At 38.6% G+C, this 15332-nt stretch overlaps 1 protein-coding gene across 1 annotated transcript in view; it reads right to left on the bottom strand.

Annotated features, from left to right (window-relative positions):
- LOC122799206 (UDP-GlcNAc:betaGal beta-1,3-N-acetylglucosaminyltransferase-like protein 1) overlaps positions 1-13715 on the bottom strand; it is an 819663-nt gene extending 805948 nt beyond the window's left edge. The window contains exon 1 of the mRNA XM_044068122.1: positions 13624-13715. Coding sequence (XP_043924057.1) covers positions 13624-13689 — 66 coding nt within the window. The 5' untranslated portion in view covers positions 13690-13715. The remainder of the gene's footprint in view (positions 1-13623) is intronic.
- Positions 13716-15332: the final 1617 nt, after the last annotated feature.

Raw genomic sequence — 15332 nt, 5'->3', positions numbered from 1 at the left:
AGAATGTCAAGGGCACAATTGTCAAAGCAAGTGAGATCAAACTGGTGCTTCAACAGTGCGAAGACAAACGAGGACTTTGTCAGACAGAAGTCAGCAAAAGACAGGTATCATTAAGTGCAGAAATTATGATGGCAACATCAGATGAACTAAACTCTTGGTAAATCTAGGGTCAACACTGAACATTTTACTCTGAATTTCACCATATTAATAAAAGGGAGATGGGCATTATAATCCTTTCAGTCCTCTTATGGCTTCTTTGAACAGAAATCAGTATTACAGTTTTCAACTTGAGATGTACTGCAATTAAGTGTGAAACACGTTAATGGCTATACAGAGAAGAAACATACAAACAGAAGTTTGTTTCCATAAAATGATAACCAGATGATCTATTCTCATACGTCTTAAATGTCCAGATTTGCGCAGAATATCCATATGTTTCCCCTCATATTTTTGGTCTGTTCCTCAAAAAATGTGTGGTTTTCCAGTAAATCACTGAGGATTGAAGTCACAAAATTATAAAGTGTAATTTCGTTTCAGACTTCATATAGGTTCATAGGTGTATAAGAGACTAATGGCCCTGGAGCCTTTACAAGCCTAGCCTAGCCCATAGCCCTGGCATCATGCCACCCAACCTTAGTTCCCAATGCCTCTGTCGAGTTGAGCCACTGGAGTGATCCCCGGGATGAATTTTCTATTTCCTATCCATTCATCAAGATTTCTCCTGAAGAGGGACAGTGAGGTGCTCTGCTTCACATGTATGGGAAGTCTATTCCATAGCATGGGCAGTCTCTGGGTTATGAACCTGTACCTCCAGCATGTTCTGTTGATTGTGGTAATGAGGTTGAGGTCTCTGGAGCATGTGGTGTGGAGGGATTGGGATTTCTTTAGATGTAGCATTTCTAACAGAGCTGGGTCAGACATGGCTTTGTAAGTCAAGCAGAGATTGCTTGTAAGTAAGCAATATGAGACAGAGAATAATTGGAGTTTATTTGAGTCTGTCCATATAGGACAGGTGTTAAAGGCCCAGGATCCTCTTTGTGAGGTACTTTTGCGGCCTCTCCAGTTGTTGCAGGTGTCTAATGAGGTACATGCCAAATGGGGCATTGTACTCAATAATTGGCTTAATGAGGGAAGAATAGATGGAGATAATGACCTCTTTCTTCCTGGATGCAAAATCCTTAGTAATGAGATGTGCCACATAGAAAGACTTTCTGACCACAGTGGCAACGTGATGGTAAAAAGAGAGGTTGCTGTCAGCCTGTGTTCCCAGATCTCTTATAATGCCATCTGTGTTCAGTGGACTACCATCAATGTGATAATTCAAGGGAACCAGTTTTTTCCCAGAGGGGATGACGACACATTTTTTGGCATTGAGCTTAAGGTCGTGGTTCTGACACCAGTCGTTGGTGTCATTGAGGCCTTTCTGTAGGATGTCAACATCACTTGGGGAGTTAATAATAGCTCCCAACTTGCAATTTTCTGTGAACTTTGTCAGCCAGAATCCTTTCCTGTTGGCCTGCACTTCAGAGAAGTAGATATCAAACAGGAGATGACCCAGGACCGAACCCTGCGGGACTCCCTGCGAACTTTGTCAGCCAGAATCCTTTCCTGTTGGCCTGGACTTCAAAGAAGTAGATACCAAACAGGAGAGGACCCAGGACCAAACCCTGTGGGACTCCACTCGTGACTGGTCTTCAGTCTGACTTGCAGTCAGCTACTTTCACACTATGGGTTCTATCTGTGAGCCAGTTTGAAACCCATCTAGTGATATTGGGGTTGATGCCTAGCTTAGTGAGTTTTTCTACGATTCCTGAGTGGGTAATGGTATCAAAGGCCTTGGCCAGATCAAGGTAGGCTGTATGAACCACCTTGCCTTCATCCACAGCTCTGGTGACTGACTCAAAGAAGTCGACCAAGTTGAGCAGGCATGATCTACCCTTTACAAAACCAAACTGTGTAGGATCCAGCATTTGGAGATTCCCTATATCCTTGTTTATTAGGTCCATGATGATGATGATGATGATGATGATGATGATGCATTCCAGAGCTTTACATATCAGATTCGTCAGGCTAATTGGGTGATAATTCCCGGGGTCTGTAGTCACTCCTCCTTTGTGGAGAGAGATGACTGCAGCAGTGCACCATTCGGTAGGGCCAAAAGAGGCTGTGATTGAACAGGGCACACAGGTGAGGTGCCAGTTCACTCTGTGGTTCATGTAGAACACAGTCAGGGATATTGTCAAGTCCCATAGAAGCTGTATTCTTGGCCTTGGACAGTGCTGTTTTAACCTGTGCAGCTGTAATACTGGGTGCCTGGCAATCTACTGGTATTGTGATTGGTCCTTTAGTGGGGAGGGAGCGGTACAGTTGGCAAGTGAATCTGTCGGCCAGTATATTCGCAATATCTGTTGGCTCGGTATAGGAAATACCATTGTGCAGTAGCTCAGAGCAAATCTGGGTATTGCGTGGAGATTCTTTACATAACTATAGAAGGCCTTGTGGTTGTCTTTACTATCTGCTGCAATTCTGTTTTCATAGCTAGCTTTAGAGGATTTGATGAGGGATCTCAACCTTTTGTTGAGGCTAATAAGGAAGTTTTTCCAGTCTTGGGACTTCTTATTAACATTATGCATGTACTGTTGATCAGCATAAGTTTTTTTTTTTTTTTTTTCCCTCTGGTTATGACAAAGTAAAATTCATTTTGCAATGGTAACACTAAAAATGCTAATGGGAGCTTTACTCCCTAGATCCTTGTCTGTAAGTTAATTCAGTCGAGGAAGGCTTGCCAGTTAACAAAATAAAAATGAATAAATAAATCCACTGAAATAAATTTTTAAATTAGCCACGATCTGATCAAGGCCTTGATATCACCTTCACAGAACTATGGCTCCTTCAAGAAATAAGGAGAAAAGAAACGATACTTTCAAATTTGTCTTGTGATTGCAATTTCTGTGGCTTGTACTGACCTTAACAATAAGAATTATTTTTTTTTTCTACAGCTATAATAGATAACTTGGTCTGAAAAGGGGAAAAACAGATTAAAGGAGGTTCACTGAATTAATGAGAGTGTGGCTGAACTTTGCGTACACTTGCATGTGTGTGTGCGTGTGTGAGACTCATTTATTATATTCTAGTCATGAAGTAAACTGGTTAACATTACAGAAATGCGTCTTCAGGGCCAGCAGTAAATGCATAAACCCTATGCCAAAAAATGCACAGTCTTCTGACCCTCACCACTGCATCCTGATGGCAAGTTTAAATAAAATAACATTTTTAGTTATAATACATTGAAACTATGTGCTTAAGTAAATTCCACACTGTTGGCACTTTTCATGAAGTAAAGAAGTGCATCACAGAAAATAAGATTATATGAGCAGCTCTTGTACTAAAGATATACTGTATGTACGTGTGTGCGTATATCTGTTTATCCAGCCATCCACAGACACACATGCTTGTGCATACTTTTTTGTCTTACTACAACAAGTAAAATGTTATAAGCAGCGTTAGTTCTATTTCACTATTCTGATGCACATGGGAACAGAAGGGAAAAGAAAGTGCATCCCTGCTTTTGTTGGAAGCTGCAATAGAGGCATAGTTGGCTGAAAAACGAATTCTATACAAAGTGCACTGGAAAAGGCATACTCAGGCTTAAGTTTCCATTTGTAAATGTTAGTCTTTATATGCTAGTAAAATGGTAGAGGGGTTATTGTAGTAATAATGGTTCTGGGATTAGTACTTAAACTTGACAAGAGTTCATAAATCACAGAGAAAAGCTGCAGGTGTGCTGTGATTCTTCAGGCTCTTTCTCATGGTTCCAGCCACCCGGGAATGCTCTGTTATTAATATGATATCCTTTTACTTCTTCCTGACAAAATATATTATAATTGTTGTATAATATGTGTTTGGCATCCAGCCAAATGATTATGTACTAGCAAAGGTGACTGACAACAGTGTATGTGCTATTTAAAACATACATTTATTTCTTTATTCATTCAGTCATTAAACTGCTGTTAAATAAAACCCCCCAAGAGATTCACAAATAGTTCATTCCCCAGGGTACAACTGTATTTGTTAAAAAAATAATGTCAAAGCATATATTCTGGCACAGACATTATAGATGAAATTAAAACTGAAAGTTAAAAGACAACTGAAAAGTCACTGTCAGAAGAACTAAGTAAACATGGGAGAGACTGAACAATTCTGCAATAGTTCTCTCAAAGTACACAAATCAGGTGTGGATCAAAATAAAATAGTGCAGTCTTGACAAAGTAAATTCTTTTGCAGCTAGACTGTTACTGTTGTCAAAAAGATAACTCTTCATTTACACATTACAAGTACTTCCCTCCCTAGGATGCAAGAATGCACAGTGTTTATGCTATGGTATGTGAACCTTATGGTAATAAATAAGCAGAAATACAGAAAGCACCACAACTTAGACTAAAACGAAGATAAAGGGCTTGCTTGGGCTGCATGCGAGTAACCTTCAAACTTTCCAGGATGGACTTCAGTGTTAACCTTCAAAAGCCACTCCAGCCTTAGAAGCACTGTCCAAGTTATACTACTAAGCGAGAGTGGTAACACTTCCTCAATTGCCTGTGCCCTTCCTGCTCCATCCCATCGCTAAAACATTCTGGAACAAGTTACATTTTTTATTTGTTGGTCTAGGAACAAAAGCATGAAATCTACCAGGCCAGCTCAACATCAGAAACACACTGCACATAACTGCTCTAGTGACCCAAGTATATAATAAAAAAAAGGGGTACTTCAGTTTCTTAAAATCCTTGGCATATAGGGGATAATATTCAACAATTTTTCATGCCTGAAATAAAAAGTGTGTCTCTTCTGCACAACCACCATACAGAACATAAACTGGTGAAGAGCAAAATAAACCTGTTTAATTAACTTTTAAAATACCCTCCCCCACCACCATTTGACCACAACCGGCTCCTGGTACCTCTCCTCAATCTTCACAGAGGAAACTGAAGCATTTTATTGCAATCTCATACTGCTGCTAGTGAGAAAACTTTTATGTTTATGGCCCACTCCTAATATTGCCTTTACACACAGGGCATTCAGTGATACAACCATGGAATGCCCTAGTCGTCTGCCAGTGTAGACAGGAAGGCAATGAGATGAGGCTGGGCTGCACTAAATGTTATGTGACTTATATACCTATATACATACATTTATAACACCTGGCAGGATGAGGCTAGTTGTCTGCCTAATTTACCTAATGTGTGCCTGGAGTGCCTACAGAGGACTCTCCCTTCATGCTCTCTTCCCTCAGTGACACATCCACTTGAGTGAATCCATTGTGGTTTTCCTTTCTAAATACTATAGCACTGCATTTTGTGCATTTTTCATCCCCTATGTGAAGCGTTATTTCCATTGAGTCTGTGTTCAGTGTAGTCCTCCCCTTCTGCCCTGCATCCTTTTACACTCTGATCATGTACTTCCCAATTCATGCTGTTATACAGTCAGCAGATTTCTAGTTTTCTCATACTATTTCCACAGCCAGTCTCCAATCCATGTGATCATCAATCTTCCTTGTAATTCTCTCCAGTGCCTGGGTGCCACTCTTCCTAATTTTCTCAAGCTATTTCCACAGCCTAGTCTCTCCAATACACACGATTCCCAATCTTTCTTGGAATTCTCTCCAGTGCTCGGGTGCCTGAATGATATCCAGAAATGTGGTGCCTAACTGTGGTTTAACTGATAAATATCGACAGAGAATGGTTTGCTCCAGGAGGCATTTCCCCTGAAAATGCACCACAATATCCAGTTGGCAACATTTCTAATGTGTACTTGGCAGTTCAGAGAGGCCTTTTCAATCCATTCCTATATCATACCCATGATCAGTTTATTTGAGTCATACCTCTCAATGTTTCTGTTGAAGAATTCTAGAGAAAAGAAAAAAAAATTGTGGGGGACACCATTTTTAAATATTTCATTTTTTGTCACCACCTACCCACATTGTTGCCCACACGATCTCTGAACATTTAGTCTTCCATGACATCGCCTTGGAACATGTCTTAGATTCCCTAGGAAAGGCGAACAATAATATTTCTAATGGACCAAATAACATACCAGACTGCATTCTCAACAGTGTCAAGTATTAACTTCTACATAAACTTTTCAACTTCGGCCTATCCACAGGGTTTGTCCCTAATGCGTGGAAAATAGCCAATGTGACTCCCTTACAAAAAGGTGTACACACTACAGATCTAGGTAATTTTAGGCCTGCCTCATATGCACAGTCATGGAACATATCACAGAAGAACTTATTTATTCAGACATAGGCAACTTAATTGATCTAGACTCTACTCAGTTTGTTTTTTTGATGGGCAGGACCTGTTTTATAACACTAGTAAATTTATTTGAAAATGTTAGAGAAGCTATGGCAGTGGTTATTCTGTGCACACTTCTTATCCTGAGCTGGCTTTGCACACTATCTTTCATACTGGTATTATTAAAAAACTGAACAAACTTGATATAACCACCTATGTTTTTCATTGGATTGCAAACTGGCTATACAATAGATGCCAGTTTGTGATAATGCTTGGTACTCTCTCCTGTTTGGCATTAATTTTACAGATAGTTAGTCCAATAACCCAAATGTGTGGTTGACAAAATTAATGCAGGCTGGGCACTGCTATCCACTGCTGCTTAACGGCTCCAGCAGGGGTCAGAGTATGCAAACACCTAGTGCACTGAACATTTTCTCAATCCAAATGCAAAAAAATGTGCAGTACAGTCGTATTCAGAAAAAAGCTGCCCCCACCTTATATGTAATAAGTGATGCTCCTCTTCAGACTCTTACAAACACAACAGACCTGGTACTTATGTGGACAATTCTCTCTGTCATTTGGCCATCATGATGTTCAGCCTAACCTCCTACATAGGATATAACAGCCAGCTAGCTTACAAAGCTTCAGGGCACCCTTACCATGCCCAAATTATTAGTCAGCTCAAGCTGGACGACTAAAAAGACAGGTTTGGCACTAAGCCCTTCAGTGCTTTCCTGTTCCCCAATACAGTGCTTCTCTGCAAGCTTTTAAGGATCTATACTTGGTTTGTGCTGTTTCATTGTTAGGCAGGGAAATTTCTTTTGGGGAAAAACCTTCCACATGTTATTTTTAATGTTTAAATTTACTTTCTTGTGTGGGAAAGTAATTTTAAAGCCAGAAATATGTGCTTCTATTGACTGACATGACTTTGCCATACTTTTAAATAGAAGTACACTTTTGTGTTTGGCTGTTTAAAAGTTGATTTAAAATTCTAAAACCACTTTTTTCTGTGGATAAATTGTGCTTAAATTACTTTTGGGGCAATAAAGTATATTACTATTCTTTTAAATGCATTTTTATTGGGAAAAGTAACTTTACACTACTTTTAACATTTTAACGGCTTGCACTGCTTAGTTTCCATGGGAAGGGGCACCATTTTCAGCCTGACCATGAACAAAATGTGGTCCCATGGTCAGCCCTTCTACTAGCCACAAAAAGAAAAAAGTTAACTAGATAGTCTTTGCCAACACAGCAGACTAGCAATTAGCCTCCGCCACAAGTGGGTGACTCTGCTGTGGACAAAACTGGTTCCTCAGACCATTCATCTTTTCCCTGGATCCCTCTGGTGTTGCACATACAGCCACCTTTAATCAGAGGTTAAACACATCCTCTGCAGCTGTTGGAAGTCCCCTTAGTGGGCATGGGAGAGACACTTTTGTTGGTGTTGGTAAAAAAATAAAATAAACAGTCTCAGCAAAACTCTGGTAAACAAATGTTTAAAAACAAATGGAAGTTCAAAAAAGAAAGCAGGACCCCCCGCCCCAGGAAAAAAACATTAGACAATCATAATTCAAAATGATTATGTAAGGGATCTCCCCCTGCTGTCCCTAATCCTAAGCTTACCATACGTCCGTTTTTCCCCGGACATGTCCTCTTTTTGTGCACCGGTCTGGGCGTTTTTTTAAATTTCCGAGATTTGTCCGGGTTTTACAATCCCGAGTCAGATTTCAAATCTACGCATGCGCAGAAGGTAGAAGACCTTGCGAGAGTGGCGGGACTGTGTTGTTTGCGCAGGGAGAAGCAGGACTGTATGTGTCAGGGAGGAGGACCCAGCCACAGCTGGTCTCAGAGTCGGAGTCTCCGTTTTGGACGTTTTTTTTGATTTTTCACTACTTCTGGTTAGGTAAAAATGTTTTTTTTTTTTTTAAGTTAAAGTGAGTTTATTCTTTATTTGTGTGTGTGTGTGTGTGTGTGTGTGTGTATATCAGTATATGCACTATGATGATAGTAAAAGAATGTTGCCGGTGTATTATATGTTTGTAACATTCAGCGAGGGATAGTCTTCAGAGTGATTCAGAGGCCAGAGCATCCCCAAATTAACCCGACACTGCTTCAAGGTAGTCTGGCCTCCAAATGTTTTCCATAGAGGGGTATTTTTGACGTAAACATAATTGATACGTTTTTGTTTCTTTCAGTTTTATGCAATTTCTCCGTCTGGCACATGATTTCTAAGGTGATGAGGAACTGTAATGAGTTAGAAGCTTTTATGATTGTTTGGCTGTAGGTGATCGTCGTTATTCAGTTGGTAATGGTGGATTGTAATTTGACCTTTTTTGGATATATATTAGACACACATAAATGGAAATCGAGTTTAGATATGCTATGCATTGTATTTTTTCTCATATGCACCCCTGTTTTTTGCCTTTCTTTTTGAACTGCCTCCCAGTCCCAACTCCAGGTCCGTCTTTAAAATCCTCAGAAATTTGAGGCAAGTTTTCTTAATTGTCTTCTTGGGGAAAAGAAGGAAATACATTAAAATCGTATTGTTTTTGAATATTACAGCAATAGATATTATTTATGTAAATCGTTTATTGATCTGTTTAGTGAAACAGAGACACTGCATTTTATCTGATTAAAAATCAGCATGAATACAGATACATATCACATTACTTTAACTATCAAATGTTGATCCTCTCTACTGCTTAGTGATGTTGTTATATTTATACTGATCATTTTTAGTTCTTATGTTCTGTAATGTGCACTAATGATACTTCCTAGAAATTAATATAGTTTCTGTCTTTAGTATTTCCTGTTTGTTCAGTTGTAAGTTTTTGTACCCCTTTCTTCCTTTCTTCAGAGATTGTTTAAGCATTGCTATGCTGTACATCTACTACTTATTGGAGCTTTTCTCCTTGAGCCTCAAATGAAAATGAGGACCTTTTTTTGGTCTTCACCTAGAGTGAAAGACCTTTTGCCCCAACAAAGAATCTATCGTCCTCTTTTTCGTATAACCAAATATGGTAACCCTACCTAATCCAGAAGTCTGGATCTCTGTTTCTCTCTATGGCAACAAACTGTTTAGGACAAATTATTCCTGAGACCAATTCAGCAGGGGTACAAATGGCTGTGTGAAGAAATCCCTCCTTTCTAGGGAATTATTCCATATCCACCTGTCATATAGCACTTGGTTTCTCAGGGAGTTAACCAGAAGAATTCCTCCTTCCCAATAAGGAAGAGGTTTTTATTTAATAACATTTCTGATGCCAGACAAAGAAAATGTCTGGAAACCAGTTCTGGACCTCTCATTCCTAAACTAGTTTGTGACAGTGGGTCTCCTCACTGAGCAATCAGCTGGCAAAACTCTCCTCCAGAAATCCATGCAAGAAGGCCTGGAAGACAGATGCATTTTATTTTCCTTGGACAGGAATGTTCTTGTATGCTTTTCTACCCTTTCCACTGATATCCAAGGTACTTCTAAATATTCAGAAGGAATCTCCCAAGATCATTGTGGTGATTCCCTTCTGGTCCAGGCATCCATGATTCTCCCTTCTTTTGGAAATGGTCAGTGGCAATTACCACAAGCTTCCTTGCAGACTGGATCTGATACACGTTGACATCAATCAGCTTCAACTGACTGCCTAGATGACAGGGTCTTAATTCATTTTAGGCACCAGTTTACTGAGGACATGCAGCAGGTAATATGAAGGCAAGATAGCTTGCTATAACAAAAAATGTTTTGTAGTCAGTGTCAACAACATAACCAGAAGTGATTCGGGGCTAGTTGTTCTCCAGTTTTGCAATATTGGTGTGAATTACTATCCTATGGTCTTTCTTATTCCTCTGTCAACGCTCATTTATCAGCCATTTCAGTATGTCTGCCCCTAGATCCTCCTCTTTCAATGCATTCTCATGTCAAAATGTTTTTGAAAAGGGTTTTACATAACAGACCTGCTCCTCCTTGAGATCTAAATTTTGTAGTACACAAGCCAATACTTGCTGCATTTGAACTAACTGATCCGGCTGATTTGAGGTTCTTAACATGGAAAACAGCTTTACTTGTTGTTCTGACCTCTGCAAGTTCCAAGATCTTATGGTGGGTTGCCTTATCTCATTTTTCACAGAGAGAAAATTTCTTTGAGACCTAATGCTTCTTTTATGCCTAAAGTGGTATCAGAGTTATGCCTAAAGTGGTATCAGAGTTTATTTTAAGGCAAACTATCTATGGTCCTGTGTTCTTCCCTGAAACTAAAAATGAGGGAGAAAGGATACTTCATACCTTGGATGTCCAAAGAGACTCGTATAATATCACAACAGAGAAAAATCTCTCTGACACTTCCAATCAGTCGTTCATTTCTTGTGAAGATAAGAAGTGACAACCTGTGTCAAAGCAGGCTATTTTTAAATGGTTGTCTAAGGCTATTACCTTTTGTTTCCATCATAACAAAGTATTCCAGGCAAGGTCAATGCACATTCTACCAGGGCCTTAGCATCATCTATGGATTTTTGGAAAGGGTTGGACTATAGAATTATTCTGGAAGTAGTCATTTGGTTCTCTGTACATACTTTTACAAAGCACAAGTTAGATTCCTTCTCCAGTTCTAGGTCAGGCCTTGCTAGGCCCATTCTCCACAGGCTCATGGACCCTTCTCCTTCCACCCCCCAGTTGTTGTAAGTTATGCTAATATACCCGTGCAGCTTATGTTACTGCAGCATTAATTAATATGAGAACATAGAACATTTACATAAGTAAAATTACCAGAACAACAGATATCTGAATGATCACTGTTGCAGTAGCTGCTCCCTCCTTACCATTTTGGTGTGTTTTTTTTACACCAGGGTGTGGACATGTGGACAAAACATAACCCTGTGGGCGTCATGTCCACTTCACTGTCTGTCTTAAATATTCTAATTGAAATGTCAGAATGAAACTTCTTGGAAATGTAAGTAAGCTTGGACGTTTTGGTTCCAAGAATAAAAAGATCTTAAAGTACAGTGAGCTCTGTCTTTCTTCATGTTTTTCATATATATATATATATATATATATATATATATATATATATATATATATATGTGCGTGTGTGTGTGTGTGTACAAATACAAAACAACAAGAAGCCAGCTATCAAAGGAAAGCACCTTAGTTAAAAAGTATCCAACAAATGCAGCAACCCCCACAGCTATCATAAAATTAAAACTTTAACTTAATTTAATTTTGTTTTATTGCATTAAAGTTTTATTTTATGATAGCTGTGGTGGTTGTACTGCTTGCTGCATTTGTTATTTATATGTGTGTGTGTATGTATATATATATATATATATATATATATATATATATATATATATATATATGTGTGTGTGTGTGTGTGTGTATATGTATATGTATATATATATATATATATATATATATATATATATATATATATATATATATATTGCTGCAGTATCCTAAGCTATATTGGTTATAACAACAAAGCCATTAAGAAAACAATGACATCTAAATGGCTTTATCATTTACGGATTGCCAGCATCATTTCTTCTTCTTTCGGCTTTTCCCGGTTAGGGGTCGCCACAGCGGATCACCTGATAAGGCCATTTAGATGTCATTGTTTTCTTAATGGCTTTGTTGTTGGGATAAGTGACCTAACTTAATTACTGTGCTGCTCTTAGTCGCCTTTGTGATGTAAGAGATGAGACAAATGCTGGAAAGAAAGGCTAACATAATTATTAAATTATGTTTTTCCTGTATGTGAAGTGTCTAGTCTTGGATTACAGGGAAAGAAACACACTTTTTGGAAAGAAAAATTTGACTTTTGGATGGAGTTCTCCTTTAAGGACTTGCAGTGTTTCAGTTACATGGCTTCTGAATGCCCATGACTCTTTACTTTTTAATATTTATTTTTTTTATTATTGCTCCTAGCAATGTCCCCTTACGGCTTAGCCTCCCTCTCTCAAATGGTTTAACAGATCTAAAAGGCTTGGTTTCCAAACCTGTGTTTTAAGTCTAGAGGCTGGCTTTGTATCCTATGGCAGGATTATAACCAATATAGCTTAGGATACTGCAGCAATGATCACTTGAACATCTACTTTTATGGTAAGTTTACTTACGCAACTATACTTTTCACCATAGTCAGGAAAGCTTTCTATGTGGACTAGTTAATTTCAAGGGAATATCTTCAAGAACAAAAGATGTCATCTTATTACAGTATGTGCCCCATTATCAGACCCATCATCGAATGCAGTGGCTCCTTTTTGTTTCTACATAAGCCAAGCATATTGCTCAACTGGAAAAACTCCCAATGATTTTTAACCAAGAAAATGAAAGGCCATAAATCATTCATTAGGGTCAGCAATTGGTATGAAATAGATAGTAAACTGCTCTTTTAATGGAGAATTCAAAACTGCGACAATTTGGCAAAACTAAAAAGGTGGGGCTACTTCCTAGCCTAAAGTTGCAGCAATGTCATTGTTTGTTATGTAGGTTAATGTATGATGGTCAGCTGGGGCTTTAACCCCAATATGACAAGATCATCTGCTACTGTGTTCCATTCTTCATAAGCTGCTGTGCAGTTTTTCATCGTCTCATTAACTATAAAGAAAAATGGGAAAAATGCCCTGTTGGTCCAATATCAGAAAAACAAAGATACTGGAGTGCAGGCCTAATGTAATATTTTTGGACCTACGTAGGTTTTGCAGCTAAATGATCTTTCATGCTGGCATGAGCTCTTCGTCAGGACTTAAGTTTTTAAGTTGGCATTGTTAACTATGTACAAATGATACAGAAAGGAGTCAGAAGACTTTAAAAAGTAAACACCCGGACAGCAGGAGAAGCAGGTTAGGTATACAATTACAAATGAAGATGAAAGCCTTCAGAGGAGAACCTGACTGCTGCTGTTAATTCAAAGAAAACCTGCTGAAATAACAATTCACTTACATGATACTTGTTTTGCTTACTTACAACCATATGAATGATAACTGTGTGCGTGTCTTTAAAACTCACCTGCAGTGGTTACAAAATTTAGAAAAAGTATTGTATTTCACTGTGACATGCACAGACCTGCAATTACATACTCAAGAAAACATATCACTAAGCTTTTAACATCTTTCCCACAGATACCCAGAACTGTGCATTACTTGTTATCCTTCAAACTATTCTTGGACCACATACATGCAAAGCCAGCAACACAGGAGAGTAGTTTTCAGCTGTGATAAATCCCCATGTAAGTCTGCCAAACGAGCCACCATATTCTTGGAATTGTATTTCTTTTCTACTATGATTTATACATGGTTGAAGCCATGAAAGCAGCGACACAAAGTCTTGTATCACAAAGAACATCAGTACCTTGCCTCCCTCGTCAAACTTGCCAACATGATTAAACCAGTCTCGGGAGCAGAACCAAGAAGGCATAACCACAGTAGGTCCATGGGAAGTAAAGACCTAGAGAATAGGGAGAAAAAAATATGTTCAGCTAAACCATTCTTGTGTTATTTTAGGTTTCATAGCAAAGTTCATTGTTTACACGCTACAGCCATACTAATGTAAACAAAAATAAATCTTGGAATACCGCTGTCGGTATGAATAAGAGGTAGACTTACACACCTGAAAGAATAAAAAATACTACAGTTTACTGACATGTTACAAGACACTAATTCATTAATGAGCAGCAAACAGTAAGCCCGAGACATAAACAAGTGGGTCGGCTAGCCGTAACACTTGCATGTTGGGCCAGTAACAGAGCAGCAGCAACAGAGTTTAAGATTTGCACACTCTACTTTGGGAGACATGCATAGAAAACATGTTGCACATTAATTGAATGGAGCCTCCAGAAATTTGGCATCATTACCGGGCAAAATGTCATTCTATCAATAATATGCTTTTGACAGGGAAGACAAAGCTTTGTTTTACTTGTACGCCTCTGTTTTTTTATGACTGCATATTCCTATAATGATTTAACTAGGTAAAAGCAACTTGTTCAGAGTCACACACTACGTAAGTGGAAAGTGATGTACCAAAACCAAAATCGGATCTAAAAGCTGAACTTTGATAACACACAGCTATGCTGGCTAAACAGCTAACTAACCAAGGTCTTCCTGAAGACCTTGAAAATGGGTACAAAGGCTTAGGAAATGTAGGTACAGCCAGCACAAAAAGGGCACCTCATTAGCACAAACAGCGACTACCAAATAACATATTTCTCTTCTCATTTCCAGTGCAATTGTAAGATACTACTTAGAAATAACTTTTAAAAAACTGAGTGGCAAAATAATTACACAAAATATAAGCATATTGTCAAAGGCAATGTGAAATCTGATGAATGATACTGCAAAAATCTACCTCACGCAGTCATTTATTTTTGGTGCTGAAAATTGGAGATGCAAGATGTTGGTCATCTTTCTTTCTTTAAATTATTGGTGCCATCAATATGTTGGTCGTGCAGTCTGGTTTCTTGAGTACTAAACAGTTTCAAAATCATGTCTGATGGAGTAGGAGCTCATAAAATTGTACAAAGGGGGAAATCAAGCCAGAAAATAGGTACATCCCTCAAAAACAGGTACAATTTAGAGGTCAGACGACCAGCTATTTTCCTACTCAGATTAAAGAATTTGTTCTGGCCACTGTTAAAGTCAGAGATGGAGCAATGAGTGAAATAAAATCTAGTTAATCCAGTGGATTTTTGCACAGCTCTATCCATGTGTGGCTTCCATGTCACAAAGTGTCTTTTACCTCAGACACTGCACTCTTGATATTCTTTTATTGTAGCTACCATTTAGTTACCTTATCTCATAATGCTGGTTAGATTTTACTCCATCCATGTTAGCTTCTTTCTACTGAATATATGGTATTAACATTTACTGTGCCAGGACCGTCATATGCCAGTGACATAGTTGCTTTGATAATAAAACTCACTTTTAGTACTGCTTCATGGCAGTATGCATGTTGTGGTCAGATATCATTCACACTTGAGAGTGCATCCTACCAAATTAAAAGACAAAATGATAAGAGATTAACTAATTCTACTGCCATGAGGAGTTCAGCTTTCTACACTACTA

Source organism: Protopterus annectens, chromosome 4.part0 (genome assembly GCF_019279795.1).
Source record: "Protopterus annectens isolate FY-2018-M chromosome 4.part0, PAN1.0, whole genome shotgun sequence".
Taxonomy (NCBI): Eukaryota; Metazoa; Chordata; order Ceratodontiformes; family Protopteridae; genus Protopterus; species Protopterus annectens.
This window is presented reverse-complemented; position numbering and strand designations above follow the sequence as displayed.